Genomic DNA, 20,861 nt, shown 5'->3' on the forward strand with positions numbered 1-20,861 from the left:
CGCATTTATCCAGCCTGAACGTCATTAATACTCAATAAAGGTCACTATTCTACGTCTTGCTATGCAGAAGTGGAAAGAAAAATAGCAACCATGGTGGACAATGATGCGAATAGCAGTCTTTATTTTCAACCCTTGCACTGGCTGAGGTTGGGAAAGAAATGAAAGATCGCTAGATGCGCTACAGCAGGCATCCCCAAACTCGGTCCTCAAGGCCCCCTGTCCTGCAGGTTTTAGAGGTTTCCTTGCTCCAGCAAACCTGCTCCACCGTGTTCTGAACCTGCAGAACACGGGGCCTTGAGGACCGAGTTTGGGGATGCCTGCGCTACAGCACTACCATCCATGTTTACTTCCGTGAACACAGAGCACACTTGCTTGTGACGTCAATGCGTCCTCTACTGTGCGTGCAGGATACTTAAGTTGTATAAATGCAGTTGCGAAATTGCAGAATTAAGGCCTGCAGTGTGAACGTAGCCTTAAAGATGCCTAATAATCTTAGTTGGTCAGTAGTTTAGCCTCAACAACCATTAAACCCTTTAAAGTCACTTCACATCCTCTCCTTCCGTGTTTTAATGCTCAATTATTTTTCATTTTATTTCTTTGCACAGCAATAACTTCAACATGCAATATGTTCAAGACACAAAGTAGAATTAACAGATATTTTATTAATATCTGAGTTATTTATAATCTGCATCTTAACCATCTATAAAAGGTAAATAGATAATTTATTAAGGTATTAAGCCCACTGATGTGCCTGTACCTTTTGTGAATGGTTTAGCGTCAGTTTATAAATGAATCAAACATTAATAAACTATCTATAAAGCATTAATAAATTGTCAATTTACTATTTATAAATGATGTTATAATGGTTATTGTAAAGTGTTGCTAAACTTTATTGGAAGTTAAAATTTGTGCTGTTTTTTAAATGTGGTTGGGGGACAAAAATAAAATTTCCACAGCCCTCAAATGGCTGCAGGGCCACAGTTTGCCCGCCCCTGTCTTAAACAAACCTAAGCTGACCAATGTGGCCTTGAGAGGTTTTTTGCCACTCAGGTTTCTTAAGTCTTTTTTAAGACTGGACATTCATTTTGGACAGACAGTTTATGTTTGAGGTTTAAACTTTCTTTAATACATGATGGATGCTTTGCAGACAAATCCCCATAGCAACCCATTACACAGACTCTGCTTTTCTTTATTGGTTTATTTCAGTTAAGTCCTTACTTCTTGACCAGATGAACCAAAAGAGGCTTATAACCTATCTGGTGGCCAAAGCTGTATTTTTAGAGTAGCCTCATCAATGCCCTTGAAAAAAAGATTACATATTTTAATCTTCTTCTCCTTTCCCCCCCTTCAGACATTTTTCTTGCCTGTCATCTAAATACATGCTGTCAGGAGTGCCAGCAGTGATGAGCACCCTGCTGGCCAACATCAATGCCTTCTACGCCCACCCCACTGCCTCCACAAATGTCTCCGCTCCTGCAAGATTTGCTGCATCAAACTTTGGGGTAAGTGACCGACAGTCACAGCGAAACCAAACAAATCGGTTTTCATTTTTTACTCATGGGGCAGAGAGTCAAACTGTCAATTAGGTGGAATACTTACATAATATTTTTAGAGATTTTAAATTAGAAAAACCATTCTGTAGGTTGTAATAAAAGGCCAGGAATCAAATATCTTATAAAAAATAAAACTAGCTGCTGCTTAACTTGAGAACTGTTTAAATCATTTTTGGTCTAAAGTTTGAAATCAATAAAAGTTTGTTTTATATTTTAAGACAAATTGGTAAAAAAAAAAGAAAAGAAAAAAAAGAGAAAAAAAAAAACTGTTATATTTCAGAAGATTTAGTTTGATGCTTGCATTTATGATGACCAGAAAGCTGCTAAAATTTGGGCTGGGTACCGAACTTCGGTTCTTTTATGGTACCGACCGAAATGCTTCGGTTCTACAGAGTATCGAAACATGCCTCGTCTTTCGGTACCAAGTTTCGGTGATTGGCTGTAACACTTAACGTGATTGCGTCATCCAGGAAAAATACACAGGTGGTCACGCCTACAGCCAGGGTTCATGTGTATCTGTTGTGAACTGGTTGTGAGCGTCGCGGAACCCCTTTAAAATGCCCCCCAGGTCAAAAGTGCGGCTTCACTTTATTAAGACTGATGCTAATAGTGCGCAATGCAATACATCGTGCACGGAAAAAATCAGAAAGTTGCTCGGTGTTTGACTGCAAGAAGAGCGGACCGCAGCCAGCGTGACCATCCTCCTCTCAGCAGCCCGTGGGCAGTGCAAAGCCAGAGCGGAGTGAATAATGCGAGACACTCTTGGAGAATGCTGCTTTCAAACTGGACGCAGCAGGAGCAGCAAAATCGCGTCTGCTGCTTCCTTTTTTGCTGCTTGTACCAGCTTCTGACGCACGGCTGAAGCAGCTTTGCTGCTCTGGCTGCGCGGTCGAAAAGTGACTCTGACGCGCGTTGGGCGGAGCTACTCTATCCTTTATTTGCCTTGCAGCTATATTTGCTGTGATCAGTGGGAATAAAGTAGTTTTATTATGTTTTTAAGTGGGAAAAACCACCTGAAAACTTAATCAGTGCAGTCAGTTCATCCTGCCTTCCAATATTTCTGTCGGAGCCGCTCATTCAACGGGCTTGTTTGTCAGACATGGTAATTTTTCTAAAGGAAAACTGCTAAGTAAAAAGGTCCTCACAATGTAACAGTGAATATTAGACACTGATTTTTTTTTTTTTTTTTTTTTTATGTAAGACAAAAAATGTAAATGGAAAAAATCAGAGCTTAAAATAAAACTCAAGATTTGTACTTTTTTATGTTGTGTAATTTTCTTTTTCTTCGAATTAATATAAAACTGGTATCGAAAAAAGTATCGTTCAGGAACCGGTATCGAAGTGAAGGTATCGGTATTGGTACCGGAACCGAAAATTACCGAAAATACCCAGCCCTAGCTAAAATATAATGAAATAGTTTAAAACACAATATATACGCTATGTTAGAAATGGGATTAGTCTTCAGCTAGACTTTAAAACTGCTCTTCATTTAGTCAGATATTATTTCAAGGAGACAGAGAGTTCGGCTCTACTGGATACACAAAAATAATAAAAAAAAAGACAGAAATTGAACTTTATTGATCTGACAGTGGAGAAATGAACTCTCTGCATCTAACCCATCCCCTTTGGGGAGTAGTGGGCTGCCATTGTGTGGTGCCTGGGGAGCAGTGTGGGGTTAAGGGTCTTTTGCTCAGGGACCCAAATTGGGGGATCAAACCGGGTACTTGCAACTTTCTTAGTGCACAAGCGCACCGCTCGGCCGAGGGGGGGAGGTCCACAAGGTCAGTTATGACTCTAGGACCGCACTGGCCACGCACGGTCCAGACAGGTCAAGCATGTAGAACCGGACAAAAGTCAGAGGTGAGGACCAACTCGCCGCTGAACAAATGTCCTGAACGGACACTCCCCGAAATAAAGCCCAGGATGCAGCCATCCCGCGGGTAGAGTGTGCAGGCAGACCCGCCGGGGGCTGCAGACCCCTGCTTCCATACGCCAAAGCTATAGCCTCCACCATCCAGTGGGCGAGGCGTTGCTTTGTGATCGGCTGCCCCTTACGGGGCTCCGCCCAGGAGACAAAGAGCTGATCACTCCTCCTGAAGCTCTGCGTCCTGTCTATATAAGAGCGCACGGCTCGAACAGGGCACAGCATGTGCGCTCGCTGTTCACCTGGGGAGGCGGCGAACGCCGCTAGCTCGATCGGTGAACACGAACCAACCACTTTAGGAACAAAGGCCGGGTTGGGCTTCAGAACCATACGTGTGTACTCCGGGTCGAACCGGGTACATGCAGGGTTCACAGAAAGCGCATGAATGTCGCTGACCCGCTTCGCAGAGGCCAGGGCCAGTAACAGCACTGTCTTGAGAGACAGATGTTTAAGACTGGACCCCAGCAACGGTTCAAATGGGGGTCCCTTGAGCCCCTCCAGAACCACCGACAAATCCCACGGAGGCAGCAAAGGTCTGGAGACGGGGAGAAGCCTGCGGGCGCCCTTCATAAACCGACAAACCAAAGGGTGTTGGCTCGCCGTTTTGTCCCCAAATCCTATATGGCATGCTGCTATAGCTGCTAGATAAACCTTAACCGTGGAAAAGGCTTTTCCTTTATCAATCAGTTCCTGTAAAAACAACAGAATCGTTGATACAGAACACTGAAAGGGAATGTAGTCCCGTTCAAGACACCACCGCTCAAACAGTCCCCACTTGGAGCCATATAGGTTCCTAGTGGAGGGAGCCCTGGCGTTTTGGATAGTATTAATTACACTCTGAGGGAGCCCGGCAGTGGTTAAATTAAGCCACTCACGAGCCAGGCCCACAGCTGCAGTCGCTCCGGGTGTGGGTGGAACACTGTCCCCGCGCCCTGCGAGAGCAGGTCCCTGCGCAGCGGCAGCTCCCAAGGCTGGGCGCACAGCATCTGGAATATCTCCGCCAGCCAGTGTTGTGCTGGCCAGTGCGGAGCTATCAGGATGAGCTTGTGATTGAATGCTCTCACTCTGGCGAGAGTGGGGGGTATCAGGGCCAGCGGTGGAAACGCGTATAGCAGCTCGTGCGGCCAAGCGTGCGCTAGTGCGTCTATGCCCAGAGTGGCATTCAGAGTGCTCAGAGAGAAGAACAGCTCGCATCGAGCATTTTCCCTGGACGCAAACAGATCTATCTGAGCGCGCCCGTAGCGCGCCCATATCTGCTCCACGACCTGCGGGTGCAGCGTCCATTCCCCGTACACCGGCGCGCCTCTGGACAGCAGGTCCGCACCCGTGTTTAAGTCTCCCGGGACGTGCGTCGCCCTCAGGGAGAGAAAGTGGGCACTGCTCCAGAGAATCAGGTCGCGCGCCAGATCGTGCAACATACGGGAGCGCAGGCCCCCTTGGCGTTTGATATACGCCACTGTTGTCGTGTTGTCTGTCCTCACCAGGACATGGTGACCCGAGAGGAATGGGAGGAAGTGTCTCAGAGAAAGAAACACCGCCGAAAGTTCGAGATAGTTTATGTGAAGGCGCTGGAGAGCCTGGCTCCAGCGGCACCTCACAGACCTGCCCTCGTGAATGCCGCCCCAGCCTGATAGGCTGGCATCCGTGGTTACCACCTTCCTGGACGAGACAGTGCCCATAGGCACCCCTCGAGTCAGGAAGGACGGGGCTTGCCAACAGCGCAGAGCTGTTATACAGTCCGCTGTGACCGTTATCCGCCGTTCGCCATGACGCACGGGGTCCATTCGGAGAGAAGCGACCCAGCGCTGAAAGTCCCGCATGTGAAGGCGGTTGAGGCGAATCACGAGGATGGCTGAGGCCATCAGACCCAGCAACCGAAGGCACAGTCTGAACTGGACAGACCTGTGCAGACGGAAATTTGCAAGGCACGCTCTGAAAGTCGTCACCCTTTCCTTCGACAGGCGAGCTGTGAACGGAACAGAGCGCAGGGATAAACCCAGAAAGCATATCTCCTGCGTTGGAGATAGGTGGCTTTTCTCCATATTTATCACAAAACCCAAATCCATCAGGTGTGCTGTGACAATATGTGTGTGAACCCTGGCTTCCTGTTCTGACTGCGCTAACAGGAGCCAGTCCTCCAGATACGTGGCCAGACGTATCCCCCGGCGTCTGAGCGGAGCTACCGCGGCCTCTGTGCACCGTATGAAAACCCTCGGGCTGAGAGACAGACCGAATGGTAGAACACGGTATTCGTAACACACCCCTTGAAAGGCAAATCGGAGATATTGTCTGTGAGGGGGATAAATGGGAATGTGGAAATACGCGTCTTTCAGATCCACGGACGAAAACCAGTCGTTCGGTCTTACTAGACGCAGCAGTGCTGCATGTGTGTCAGCATCCTGAACTTGTATTTCCGCAGGAATTTGTTCAGGGCCCTCAGGTCCAGAATAGGGCGGATTCCTCTCCCCCCCCCGTTTGGGGACGAGGAAGTATCTGGAATAAAACCCTGACAGACTCTGTTCGGGAGATACGACAGAAACCGCTCGTTTGTCTAACAGAGAGAGAATTTCCTCCCGTAAGACTCGAGCTGATTCTCCCTGTGCATGTGAGTGTATTACGCCAGAGAAGCGGGGAGGGACAGTGGCGAATTGAAGCCTGTATCCCCGGGAAATTGTGCGCAACACCCACGGTGGAGCTGCTGCTGCTCTCCAGCTTTTCCATCTGAGAGAAAGCGGGGGGAAACATAATGCGGCTCCTGCCCCGCGCCCCCCTGTGGTAGAACCGAGAAATGACTCCCGGGCACCACAGGAGGTACGGTGGGGCGCTCCGCTCTGCTCCGTGGGGACGGAGGTGCCCGTCCGGGAGCAGAGCTGCAGGGGGCTGAGCGGCCACCCTGCTTATGGGGAGAGCATTGTCTGTTTTGGCTTTTTTTATTATCTGCACCCTCGGCTCGTGGCCTGGCTGTGAAAGATTTATTATTTTTATTTTGACACCATTTATTCTTTGAACAAGTGTGTGTGACTGTGCTTGTGGACATTCCGCTCTGGGCGCAACCGCGCAAACCTCCGGGGCGATGTCCCTGTCCTCGCGGACCGGCTCTGGGATGGGCAACGGTGGCGCGGGACGCGCACAAACAAGCCAAAACGGTGGGCCTGCGCAACGGGGAACAGTAGGCTGCACCAACTGAGGAACTGGCGGCTGTCAGGCCGCTCTCTTTTTCTTCCTCGCCTGTGGGACCGAGGTCGCGGCGGCTGTGGGTGGCGGCGGATTGGCAGATTGAGATAAATGCTTCTATCAGGGCTGCAGGAGGCTGCATCCCATAGCGAGACACCGAGTGAATATTATGAAAAAGAACTACATCCACACAAAAACAAGACAAAACACTTATAATTTCCTGTATAATTTCAGAAATGATGTCCATAAGAATAAGTCAGCTTAGTAAATGTCTGCTGCTACATGAATGTACTTAGTACGATTGAAAATGCAATCAAACTATGCCAGACCTGTAGGTGGCCCTGTGACGCAATAGGGAATTGGGCATGTGCACAATGCTGTATGGCTCTATTGGTGCTGTTGTTTTCTGAGTGCCGCAAATGTGTGTTTGTTTGAAGTTGGCCGATTACAGGGGTGTCAAGTAACAAGTACAAATACTTTGTTACCTTATTTAAGTAGAACTTTTGGCTACCTATACTTTACTGGAGTTTTTATTTCTATTCCTTCAATTTTTTTTGCCATTATCTCTGCTTTAGTTTTGTTTCATTTAAGCTCATTTTCGTTATGACCTGTTAAAAAAAAAAAAAAAATCAAAAATTTGTTGTTTCATTCACATATTTAATTTCTTTGTGGTTGGACTCAGTCCTGCCCCAACTTGTTGTTTGCCACATACCAAAATAAATTGTTTTTAAAGATGATGCAAAGTTAAATTTGACATATAAGGAAGTTATCATTAAGAATTGTACCCTTTGATAGAGTAGTGCAGTATAAGCTTTAAACCATCTGTCCTTTGCATTTTTTCCTGCATTACTTTTACTTTAATACTTTAATTAGTTTTAAAATTGGTACTTTTGCTCTTTTACTTCAAAAAAAGCTTAAGTTGATACTCTAACTTCTAAAAAAATTGTTTTAAAACGGATTTATGTATCTATGTTAGTAATAAACATGAATACTTTTGACACCTCTGGCTGATTACAAAAGTGTCTCAGAGGAAGATTCAGAGAGGCGGAAAGTCTGGAAACATGGAAGTTGAAATATTGTCATTCTGGGACCTAGTATCAAAAACATTACTTCACAGACTCCCAAATGACAGCCTCATTGTAATGGGCTGGATGCGGACCCAAGATTCATCACAACAGGTCAGTGACAATGTAAGAAGTTTATTGAGAACACAGGTGATAGAGACGCCGACTCTCGGGCGTTGAGCTTCCGTGTGCTGACTGATATGACCTGGAGACAGAGGGACAGGTTAGAGGCGGCTCTGGCAGGTTTCAGTAGAAACTGTCTGATGGACTAACCTGATTTCACACGGGGTTCAGGCTCTGAGGACCAGCCAGGAACAGGTAGTGTGTCCAGATATTGATTCAGACATCCAGCTGATAAGCAGAGGGGATTTCAGCAGGTTTGTTCAGTTTCAGATCCAGGTATGTATCTCCGGTATGATCAGGCAGGAAGGCAGGTAGGCAGGCAACAGACAGGTTTTCAGAAATAAGGCTGAAAGGTTCTCACCGGGTTGGCTTAAAACAATCTGGCACTGGAGACTCATGAGGGTGGAGCTTATATGCAGGTGGTGACAGGTGAAACCAGTAGAGATGATTGCAATGGGGGTGGAGACTGAACCAGAGTGATAATAGGAGATAGAGTCAGCTCCAGTGCCAGGATCATCACACATGTGGATCACACAGGGGTTTGATGAAGCATGCTTGTGTTTTGGGCTGAGTTTGTCTTCCTGTGGATGGGTCCTTAAAATAGAAAACAAAAGGAGCCTGATGGAAACAGTGAACATCTTTCATGCTAAAGGTTTGCAGTCGGGTGAAATTGAGACACCTGCTGCTCAGATAAAAGTTCACATGTATGAAACTTTATGTATATGTTTTCTTGCAGCTTCCCCTCAAGAGGCCAAGTCATATACCATGACTGTAAAAAAAAAGAAATACAAAAAAAAACCTACATTTATCCTCAAATAAAAAGAATTCATCCTGACATTATTGTGCGCCATCTAGCAGCAGCTTAGATTAGCAAATAGTTAAAAATACCTAAAAGCCACCATCATGCATGGAACAAAATTATTATTATTGGAATAATGTAAAGGAATCCTGTGAATCGTGCCAGCGTGCCATAACATTTTAGAGACCCTTTTGCACATCACAAATAGGTTGCACATATATTAGAGGAAAATGCTTTCTCTTTACAAAACCATATTTATTCACAGGTGGTTCCCCTGCAGCAGCTCAGGTGCAGTTGTAGATCTAAATAAATTGGGAAATCAGTTCATTGCTGCAAATGAGCCCCACACATAAAGGGATTTGTATACATCTGAGGAACATATGGCTGGGATCACTGTTAATTACCCAACTTGTCAGCCAACTCCCTCTGAAAAGCTCCCAGCTCGCCCAAATTGACAGAACTTCTCACCCGACTCCTCAGGGTGAGTCAGGCAGCCCTACAGAGGAGTTTTTTCCCCAGTCACTTGTAGTGTGAATCTGATTCTTTCAGCTGTTATCAATCTCTCATGACCATAGGTGAGGGCTGAAATGAAAATTATAGAGAGTTTAAGATAGTTTCATTTTTTTTTTCATTCTTAACAGATGGACATATTTTCTTGCTTAAAAAGTATCCAAGCCTGATGAGAAAACCTCATAGCCTCATGCTCTGGATTACCTTTCTTTATGTAAATCTGTTTTGTTTTGTTTTTAATGAAGGCGAAACTTTATCAACAGACTGCATACCATTAAGCTCTTGATCAAACTCTGGATGTTGGATCTTTTGCAAGTTACCCACACCAGGGCAATATGGTTATGCACACTTACCAGCCAGCTTTTTCTCTTTCCACCACTTTCAGAAGGGCTTTTTAGGTGAGCCATACAGGAGGTTTCACATTGGAGTTGTGAGATGTGCTCACATCTAGGAACCAAGCTACATATTTAATTTAATGTAATAATCATTTTATTTCAAGACAAAAAAATCTTCTTTTTCATTTCAGAAAATTTTACAGACAGCAGTGATGTGTTTTTTTTTTTCAGTCCTTCAGTCCCATCTCATTTAATGGTTGTGTTCAGCTTTTCTAATAGATTTTGTAATACTTCTCTCCTTCTGCTTCTTATTTAAGATAGTATTTCCTGCTCTGGACTCTTTGTTTCTGTTTCAGACAGAACAAGTTCGGCATAATATATCCTATATTCTCTCTGTTATTTATAATATGCAGAGGATATTTTTCCCCAACAATGTTTTTTCTAACAAAGCCAAAAACTGCTTTAGTGGAGAGAAAAAAAATCTAAGACCCAATTTTTAAGAATGAGTTTCTTATTTAGTTATTATTCATAGTATTTTTATTATTGCACAAGGACAGATTAATCAGAATCAGACATACTTTAATAATCCTAGAGGGAAATTACAATAATCCCAGAGGGATGTGTTTATGGTGATATGATAACATATGGTCTCTGCTTTGTCTGAACTGAATTAAATTTGTCAATCGGGACGTTTTCTTCCTGTTTGTCTCTTTCTGAGGATTAATTTTCAAGATAGGGATTATTTAAGCTGTATCATAAAGCCTTACTTAACCAGTTTACTGTTTTTTGTTGTTGTTTTTTGTTACAAATCTAACATTTACATCAATCAGTCTTAAGTCTGAGGAATAAATTATGTCAGTCTTTAACCAGCATCTACATTATTGGTTTTTGAATGTTTGCTTATTTCCTTTAAAAGTTGAACACATTTTTCCCTCATTGATGGTATCTATAAATACATCTTGGAGTAGATCATGTAGCAACAGCATCAACAGAGATCAGACATTGATTCATTTCTAAGGGGCTGACAGATCTGCCTTAGAGCCTCTTCTAGTGAGACATGTTTGAATCCCTTTCCTCAGAAAGTATTCAAAGGACTCCCTGAGATGTCCAGCCTCCTCAACTGGCTCCTTTTGATATTAAGGAGCAGGAAATCTGGCTGTTTCCTTTATATTATTGATACAGTTTATCTGACAGATCAGTGGTTCGTATGTAAATTAAAGGTTTCCAATTTAGTCTCAGTCCAGTCTTCATTCCCACTGACCTGTAATCATTTTTTTTAATAATAGTAACAACTGATCTGAAATTACCAGAATTTAGTCACAAAGTGTTTGTTTTTTGCAGTGCATGTATTGTCTGTGCAGATGTGGCAGCTTACTCATGGAAGAAATGAGCACATCTGTTTGAGCTACAGTACATATGTTATGCCAGTTGAGGTGTTTTGATTCAGTTGCAAAGAGAAATTATGTTTGGATTATTGGAATTAAGGTTTGGTGTTTAGTTAATGTGGAAGCATTAAAGGTTAATTTAAAATTATCCTCTTTTAAAAAGCTTGACAGATTCATATTGTTTAGTTGTTTGTTTTTTTCTTTCTTTATCATGAATTTAGTAAAGCATTGTAGCTCGGCATGGAATAATAGAAATGTTTGGAGGATCTGTGCATTTTAGGTTAGCTTGCAACTTTTCCATGCAAGTTGTGTAAGTTGGTGTTGCTGTTCCTTCTCATTGTTCCTTCGTTTTCTTTTGTCGTGACTGTCGTGAGTCACAAAGCCGGACTGCATGCTCTGTGCCTCTGCTTCCTTAAGCACCACCATTATCTCTTTGTGCCACCCCTGCCTCCCTGGGATTCTCAGATCGCCAGGAACAAGTCAAAAATAAAAACAAAAGCTCTAAGGATGATTCTGTTTTCGTGTCTTTAAACAATATTTTAATTCCAGGTTTTTGTTCAACTCTGGTTTGATTTTCATGCACAGAAACACAGCCATCAAGTGCACGGTTTGCAGCTTACTTTCCTATGGGGCAAAAAGAAGGGAGACATCAAATATAGTCTTCAATGCTCACATAATCAAATGCACCATTTTGGAAATCTTTGAAGGTGTCATGATGGGTTCACTAAAAGCGACCTAAGAATGCAGAACACCACTGACGGTCAGGGGAATAAAAGTTTAACAAGTTTATTTATATGCAAGCACACAGAATGTACTGGTTCAGGTTCGGGCCTGGACACTGGTTCACCGGAGTCTGCGTGAGAGGCAGTTCAGTTAGCGTTGCAAGCTGGAGCTTGATTTCTTGAAGAGAACTGATAGTACCTTGAGGGTTCTTGAGGTTAGCTTTGGGAGAGTCACTGTTGGATCTGGAGAGGAGTTCACCAGCAGAGTCCGCTTGCTGCTTCAGCGTCTCATGTCTTATAATGAACAGACCTTGGCTTTGGGTTTTCCAGCTCTTAGTCCTGAGCTGCATGGAGGTTCTCTATGATTCTTCAGGTTTGGCTCAGAGGGTCGGCTCGGCAGGTTAGCTCTTCCTGAGCTTCTCAGAGGAGACACTGGTTTCCTGGAAGACAGAGACAACGGTTAGAATCCAGGCTGGATTCAAAGTCACGAAGTTACACTGAGGATCTAGGCTTAGGCGCTGACCAACTGGATCAACACTGCGGCGTTGAGGCAAGGTCTGAAGACAGCTTAAGTAGTGGATCCTCTGATGATCTTGATGGGCTGCAGCTGTGCAGGAGGCTCCCTCAGGAGGATCCACGGCGGACTCTGCTGGAGAAAGGTGGAATTTCTCCAGCTCCCAACAGAAGGATCTTTTCCATATTTAGTTTTTAATCAGCTAACTTCAGTGAGAGTGGATCCAGGTTTCAAACCGTCATCAGATAAAACCCAATGTGGTTTCCTCAATCTGTTATCCAAGTCGTGACTCCTTCTATGGCAGATAATGCTTCCTGCAAACTGCAGGTTGCTTTTTTCCCATGTCATGTAGATACATTTGTGTAGCCAATGCTTGTGCAGGAAAAGGGATAAAAATAAGCATTGGGGATATCACTACTGGCCCTATTTCAGCTGAGAGAGCTGCTCTGCCTTTTTTCATAGAGTTAGAGGATTCTGGAACTCCCCTTCTCTTGGTTTTTTTAAATACAGATTCAGCTACTCAACTGTTTTCAAGAGACAGGCAATCGAAGAACTGTGTGTAAAAAACAAATGCAATAACAGTCCAACAATAATGCACATTAGTTAAATATAACGGCACTTAGGCAGCTGGTTAAGGTGCATCAGAAGATCATCATTCATCTGTTTAAATTACAACAGGGATATAAACTAGGCCAAAACATAGCAAGAACAATACTTAATAGATTTTTCAAAAAGGAGTAGGCAGGTGAAAAGATTTATTAATCCCCACTGATATTTGATACATATACATTCCAAAATCATTTACATCTCAATATGAATTTACACTAAAAGATGCATTAGAATAACTGCCAACGATTGGTTCCCATGTGACAGAAAATAACAAGGACCAAATATAAAAAAAACAACCATCCTCAGCTATGAATATCCCAAGTCATATCTTTTTTTTAAAAATCTATTTATATTTTGCGAAGTGATGCATCCACATTCACAAATTGAAAAACACAAGGTCATTTTGTCAGTACAAGAAGAAGAATTTTTGTTGTTTTTACATTATTACTGCAAATATTGAAGTGTTTGTCTGTCTGGGTACAGAATAACTATAAAAGTTAATAACAGATTTTAAAGAAAGTTTTATCAGAGGTGTCCCCCTGTTAATCAGGATACAGGATCCTTTTTTAAAGAGTCTCTAACATTGTGAGAATGGGGCTTATTCGGGAACTGCTTGTTCTACCAAGCCTCCGTATCGGACTCAAAAAGGCATGACATATTTTATTAAAGACATAAACACAAGAAAAGGGAATGTTGTTTGATAGCAGGATCAATTGAAACCCTCTGGATGCATTTCATGTAAAATTTGGTAATGTTTCAGTTCATGTGCCAGTTTTAGCTATAGGTGAAAATCACAATTTGGGGCAAAATTTGCTGTTCACGTGTTTTTCTAGGTTTGTCTCTAAAATTATAACCACCTCTTCTGAAACACTTTTTCAGATATTGCCTTGAAGAAAAGGGTTCCTTTCCCTAAACATAATTATTGGCCTTTTGTATTTAACTCAATCAGCCAATGTCAATGTTTGTGACCCTAAACAAAATGACCTATTCTGGTCCCTCTTTTCTAGGTCATTTAAACTCCAGATGGAGTTTAAAAAGAGGTGTCAAGTAAGGTACAAATACTTTGTTAAAGTAGAAATTTCGTGCTTTACCGGAGTAATTATTTTTTACAGAATTTTTACTTCTACTCCTCACATATTTTGTTTAGCAATTATCTCTACTTTTTACTACTTTCATTTTAAAAATAGAATCATTAGTTTGTTTTCATTTAAGCTGATTTTGGTTATGGCCTGTTGGTAATTAGAATAAGTAAAAACCATCAACATAATTTGTTTTATCCAGACTATGAATTTCTTTGCAGTTGGACTCGGTAATGTACAAACTTGTTGTTCACTACATACCGAAATAAAGAGTTTGTAAAGATGATGCAAAGTTAAATTTAACACTGTTACCATTAGTTATAAAATTACGAAAATCAAGTTTAAGAATTGCAGAAAGATGTTCCTTAAAGGGTAGAGCAATAAAGCACCTATCCTTAACATTTTTGTCCTGCATTACTTTTACTTTTATACTTTAAGTAGTTTTACTTTTACTTTTTATTTATGTTTCAAAGACTCGATGTAGATTCTGTTTTTGCAATCCTGCAACATTTTTCTGTAAGAATCATTGAATGTGATTGGTCTGTTCTTTCCCCCAACAGCGGGATCGTTTTGTAAAGCTCCTGGATCAGCTGCACAACTCCTTAAGAATCGACCTCTCTATGTACAGAGTGAGTGGAAGCTTTCAGCTCATTATGAAAATGTGAAATTTTGATGTAATACAGAGAGCCAATTTTACAGATGATACTGGGGGAGAGTTCATTGATTTTAAATAATCTGTATAAAAGGTATTATTTTCTTCCTCTGTCTCTGGCGGTTTCTTATTGTCTTCAAAAGGAACATAAATGAAAATGTACACTTTAATGTATCCTCAGAGAGAGTTATTGTGTAACATTTAATTGCAATTGTGTTACCTCTTGCCTATTAATTTAGGTCAGTTTGAAGTTTTTAAACCTTTTTTTTCTCCTTGTTTGTCCATGTCTGCGTGCAGAATAACTTCCCAGCCAGCAACAAGGCCCGTCTCAATGACCTGAAATCAACCGTAGATCTTCTTACCAGCATCACCTTCTTCCGGATGAAGGTGAATAAACGAATTATTATGCTTTCATTTAAATACCTGCCAGGTAGTTGATATACTCTGAAAACTGTGAAAAAATGAAATAAAATTCATTGTCTAAAGTCACAAGGCATGATAAAGTATTTTACATTTTTTACATCATCTAAACTTTATCGTTTTTATGTTAAGTTTTAATTTTTAGCTCTGAATACTATTTTCACTAAAAATTCATTTTTCAGCTCTTCAGGTTATTTTGCAGCACTTTCTTGCAATGTTTTTCAGGGTATCCTTATAGTTTAGTAACAGCATTTTTGATTACTTTATTAACATGCTGTCCATTCTGTATCAGCTGGCCGGACATTTCCTGGTTGGTTTTGTTTACTGCTCCCTGTCCTCCCACTCACTGTCTGCTCACATTCAGGTGTTGGAGCTGCCGAGTCCGCCCAGAGCAGCCAACGTGGTGCGGGATTGTGTCAAAGCCTGTCTGAACTCCACCTATGAGTACATCTTCAACAACTGTTTAGATCTCTTTAATCGCCAGTTTCAACCTGCAATTCAGGAGGTAAGTTTTGAAGTTTCTACAGTTCATAAAAGGTTGTTAAGAAAATAACCTATTTAGTCAGATCAAATAAAAAACATAAACTTTTCAGCTGACCAATCATATGTCATGAAACGAGGACAGATGGACCCAGTATTGCAGTCCCAGAGGTTATGCTGGAAGCTGATCCTGGTGAGGGATCCAGAACAGACAGAAACAGGCAGGATCCAGATCAGGCAGGAACAGAGACAGGTGGCAGGATCCAGACTTCCAGGCATGCACAGGCTTCCAGGAGGGTTCAGAGTCTGACTGGGACCAGAAGCATGACCAGGTGGTTAAGCACAGGAGCAGACAGGATCAGGTGCAGACAGGCAGGCACAGTGGAAGAGGGTAGCCGAGACAGGACGTAGGAACCGGAACTTGAAGCATGACTTTAAACTGGTCTCCTCCCTGGAGCCAGGCTTACTTTGATAAAAACTGAACCTCCCCCCATAATGAGCCAAAAACCCAGAGGACTCCACAGGGGAGGAACAGTGGACAGTCAGGAGACAAGACAAACACTAAAACCCTCTATCCACTGGCTGTTAGGATCCAGGACATGAACCAAAGGAAATAAAATTAACAGAACAGGCTGACAGAAAGACAGGTAATGATCTGGCACTGAATGCTCAGGCTGAACTGAATATAAACTAGAGGACACAGGTGAGAGGAATAAATTCTAATTGAGGCAGGGAGGGAAAAACAACAGGTGAAAGGAATGACTAATTAAGGGAGAGCAAACAGGCCAGATCATGACATCATATCAACATAATACAATAGCTGACCCAGATCGTTGTTTGGAGGACCAGAGCTGTCAAAATGAAAATACATACTGTAAAAAAAAATCAGTAAGAATAATATTTTTAAACACAATAAATTAATCTAAGTTGAACCGACTAAAAAAGGAGTTACTTTTTATTTTAGCTTTTCTTTTTATTATTTATGCTCATTTTTATTAACTGTAGTTTCCAGATTAATTTTAAACAGTTTAGTAAATTGATTATTCTAAATTTTGTTTTCAGCCTTTCTATTCATTTAAGTCATTTTGTTATTGTGGTATAAAATGTAATGCTTGTTATGGTTATTTTGAATATTGAAGATTAATATTACAACATTAAAATAACAATCTGATAGCATCAGTAGCATTGTTATTAGTATTTCTAGTAATTATTACATAATGGATCATGCTCAAATTCCTAATAACAATAAAAATTACTTCTCTTATCATTACCATTACCATTTTGCATTATTATAAATAATAATTCATGTAAGATAACCATATATCATTTTTGATTGCAATCACATGTATTAGTATTTCAGAAAATGAACAAAAATTAAAAATAATTGTATGTCAATTGATCATTTATAGTTGTTTTTCTCTACCTTTGAGATTGAATGGGGAGGAAATAGAGACAACTGCTGCAATAGCATCTAATCCTGTCTTTAATTTGTTATTTTGGTTCCATCTTCTATACTCAGTTTAATACTACAGACAAAATAAAAAAACTTATATGATCCTCAAAGGTTTTTAAAATGTTTCTGATGTATTTTAGTGTTCCTAAAGCTAAGAAAGGAACATTATTTGAAGATGTGTTCCAAACTGATTCTCACTGACAGCACATGCTGCACAAAGTAATGGACTAATAAGAGTCACCATCAGCATCTTTGAATATTTTATTACTGTGCTTTGAAAGATTTGCCTATTAATGTGTGGGATGATGTTTTATTGTCTCCTTTTTTTGTATAAACTACCCACAATTCTCATATCTTCAATATTGATCTTAAAGTCTTGTTTAAGCTTATTTATGAGCTTTTTAAAGTTTTTTTGTGTATTTATTTTGTATTTAGTGTTTGATGCAGATGCTTCTTTGTGAAAAATGACGTATTCATGAGAGCTTTTTTTTTCCCCCAGTCAGTTTCTAAGAGATGCGACACATCAGAACAGAATTCTTTCATTGCCTTTTTTTATTTTGTCTCTTTACTCCATAACAGCCTGAGCAGGAAAAGAAGAAGATAAAGAAAAAGAAAGAAAAAGCTGAGGGAGAAGGAGATGATAGTGAAGAAGAAGAGGAAGAGGAAGAGGAGGAGGAAGAGGAGAAGAAAGAAGAGAGTCAGCCAGAAGAACAAGGCCCGAGCATCCAGAATCTGGACTTTTGGCCTAAACTCATCACGCTTATTGTGTCCATCATCGAGGAAGACAAGAACTCATATACGCCCATCATTAACCAGTACTGAACTCTGAAATTTATTTTAAGATATTTATGCAGTTTTATTAATATGATTTTGGGCATTTAGATTCAATTGCAAGTCCTTTAACGTAAAAATAAGTTTTATTATTACTTTTCCTTTAAAATATGGATTGATAACCAAAGATGGTAATCACAAACAACAGGTTTTGGAGCACACCTGTATAGTTATTTTTTAAGATTTTCCAAGAGAGTAGGTTGATGAACCTGCAAAGACCATTTGTCAAAACATTGAATTATTTGTTTTGACTTCAGCTTTCAGGTACTAATTTAGAAAAGTTAATGCAAGCAAATTGTACTTTTTTCACATATAAATAAATACACACATATTACTCCCAAAATCGTCGTTTTCTAGTCCAGAAAATTTATTAAACTCCAACATATGATTTTATTTTAAATTTCTAACTGTAGTTTCATTTTTGAAACTTAATGTCTGCAGTAATATTTTGTTAAATTTATCATTAGAAAAGTGGTTCAGTAAAGCAGCAAAAAGGAAGGTGCAGATAATCATCCATCCATTTGTGAGATGTGGGGTTTAAGCTTTTTTCAATGGAGACTTTATGAAAATCATAGATATCTCCAACCAATACAGTAATCCTTAGGTAAAGCAGAAACTTTGTGAACAATAGAACTCTAGCTGAAAATATGACCACTAAAACCTTTGTCCCATAATTGCATATTTTGTATTTCAGTGAAGTAGGAAATATGTCACAGGAAGTAAATATTTGCTGCTTATGGGCTTAATGTACATTTGACTGAGCATGTATGGTCTAACTATATGACTCAGTATAATGGGAGTGATTTTTCCTGATACTTTAGTGCAACTTAGAGTCCATGGTTAAAGAATTTTACGCTTCATACATTGTGGGATTGGTTAATTTTTTTATGTCTTTTAAAATCTACAGATTATTCTACAGAGTTTAATTGTAGAACTTTTATATCCATAGCTAAAAGAATTGTCATAAGTTTCCATCTCTTATGGTAACTCTTGGCAGACTTTATGAGGCTGTTGTTTTGTGAATATCGATATCAGGATTGTGTTGTATCAACTAAACCTAAGAAATAATTTGTGATATAATTTTGGTCATATTGTGCAGTCCTAGTGCAGCATGAGCTTCTCACCCCATCTATACTGAGTATGTGTAGAGGCGGTATAAGTGCAAACCTAATATTGGAGCAATAGCTGCATCATTTATGTTATGCTAAGCTGCCTGCACTGACAATGATACACTCACTTCCACATTCTGAAGTCTTAAAACTGGTGTGTTGCTCCATTTTCTTTAATAATGTAAAATGACTCACATTCTAATATTAGGGGAACTTGTCAGGGCTAAAATATAAGGACTTAATAAATAAACAAAACAATGAAGTGATAGGAAAGTACCCTGTCCTGGTCAGTGGAACCCTGAATTCCCTAAGAGTTATTCTAGTACAAACGCAAAATGAAGCCACAAAAACTGAAAGAAACACTGAAGACTCAAAAGGACTTAAAGTTCCACAAATCAATTGTCATTCCTCATATGCTTGCATGCATGATGAGATAAACAGCTTATGCTTCTCCTTTCTGACCAATTTTAGGTTTCCTCAGGAACTCAATGTCGGTAAAGTCAGCGCTGAGGTGATGTGGAATCTCTTCGCTCAGGACATGAAATATGCACTGGAGGGTAAGTACATGTTTCTCTACACTGTGTACTTCTAAGTGTGAGTGTGTGCGCTTCACAACTCCAACCTCTAAATCCACACCATCAACTCTCATCCCACTCTTATCCATCATCTTCTTCAGTTTTGGATAAAATTGACCACTATCACTGGAACAACGGTGAGATAGAGGAAGTAACACAATGTGGATGTTAGGATAGAATAGCTGTGAGAGTCATCAATGGGACAATAAGTGTTGTGTCGTATTATTAAAGCAGGTCTATCATTGCTGTTACAGTATCCACTGAGGCTTAAGGGAATATGCAGCAGCTTCATACTGTTATATAATTAATTTGTTAAGATATTTGATATGATCTAAATACTGATATTTCTAGATGAAAATCAAACTTTAGAATATATATTTTTTATATTGCAGCAACATATATATATATATATATATATATAGTCCTCCTTCTTTGTGGATATGAATATCTTGCTGTGTAACTACATTAAGGCTTGTAGAAACAATCATGTTCTGTCCTGGTGGTCTAGATGCCTGTAATATTTTGTGTCATAAAATATTAGATCCTTCAAATTGTTATTAAATAGGTAGAGTGAATTGTTTAGTGCACCTTGAAATGTGGGTTTTTCTCCTCTCAAATCTTTCCCTGTCTGTGTATCAGACTTTCATCTTGCTTTGTCTGAACTCTCATTGTTTCATTCATTGTTCTGTTGCCATCTCAGCTCCCGCCACATTTTGCATCCGCAGAGTTGATTTTTATGCTGGTAAGACGTTGTCTGTGTGTAGGCGTGTTTTTCTATTAGTTTATATGCCCTTTAAGGACTTTCTTTAGCATTTTGACCAGCCTTCTGAAGAAGGACGGTCTTATGGGGAAACTTTAGGTTTAGGGTTGGGGGAAAGGTGTGATTATTGGGTCAGCAATATAATAGTAATAGTTAGGGTAGGTCTTGCTGTTAGGCATAAATGCTATTACTACAATTTAAGGCTGAATCTTTGCTTTTTTGTGAAGCTTAAATATTTCAGATAATCCCAACATATCAGTCAGATCCAGACTTTTCCTTCAGGGTTTCTTCTAGAGAGCAGCATGCAAAACAGGCCTTGAATTGAATAATATGAAAAAATAGATTTAATTAACCACCAATATACTTAGCAACATTGTTTTTTCTCTGCAGTTTCAAAAGCAAGCTGCTGTTTTTCTATTTTCTTGCTGAAGAAGCACCAAAAATAATTTTAATTAAGTCTACAAGTCTTGAATTTCTTAAATGAGTCTTGGATTTTTTTAGGAAAATTTTCACTGTTCAATGTGTATATATTTTTTTTTATTTTCACAGAGCATGAGAAGCATAAGCTGTGTAAATCTGCTGACTACATGAACCTACACTTTAAAGTCAAATGGCTTTACAACGAATACGTGAAGGAGCTGCCCGCGTTCACAGATGCTGTACCTGAATACCCTGCGTAAGACAATCATTCTTCTTTCCCTCATTTGTTTCTTTCAAATAGAACCTCCACCCCACGGATTTTTGATCAATATTTTAATGTTCCTGTGATGTGCTGTATATTGAGCCGCAG

General features: G+C 40.4%; 1 protein-coding gene across 1 annotated transcript in view; it reads left to right on the forward strand.

Moving 5' to 3' along the window:
- Window positions 1-20,861, forward strand: part of LOC119785426 (protein unc-13 homolog B-like) — a 233,627-nt gene that overhangs the window by 174,838 nt on the left and 37,928 nt on the right. The window contains exons 22-30 of the mRNA XM_038288108.1: window positions 1,352-1,502; window positions 14,352-14,420; window positions 14,741-14,830; window positions 15,228-15,368; window positions 17,376-17,611; window positions 19,208-19,293; window positions 19,413-19,448; window positions 20,012-20,053; window positions 20,621-20,747. Coding sequence (XP_038144036.1) covers window positions 1,352-1,502; window positions 14,352-14,420; window positions 14,741-14,830; window positions 15,228-15,368; window positions 17,376-17,611; window positions 19,208-19,293; window positions 19,413-19,448; window positions 20,012-20,053; window positions 20,621-20,747 — 978 coding nt within the window. The remainder of the gene's footprint in view (window positions 1-1,351; window positions 1,503-14,351; window positions 14,421-14,740; window positions 14,831-15,227; window positions 15,369-17,375; window positions 17,612-19,207; window positions 19,294-19,412; window positions 19,449-20,011; window positions 20,054-20,620; window positions 20,748-20,861) is intronic.

Source organism: Cyprinodon tularosa, unplaced genomic scaffold (genome assembly GCF_016077235.1).
Source record: "Cyprinodon tularosa strain WSP-4 unplaced genomic scaffold, ASM1607723v1 ctg249, whole genome shotgun sequence".
Lineage (NCBI taxonomy): Eukaryota > Metazoa > Chordata > Actinopteri > Cyprinodontiformes > Cyprinodontidae > Cyprinodon > Cyprinodon tularosa.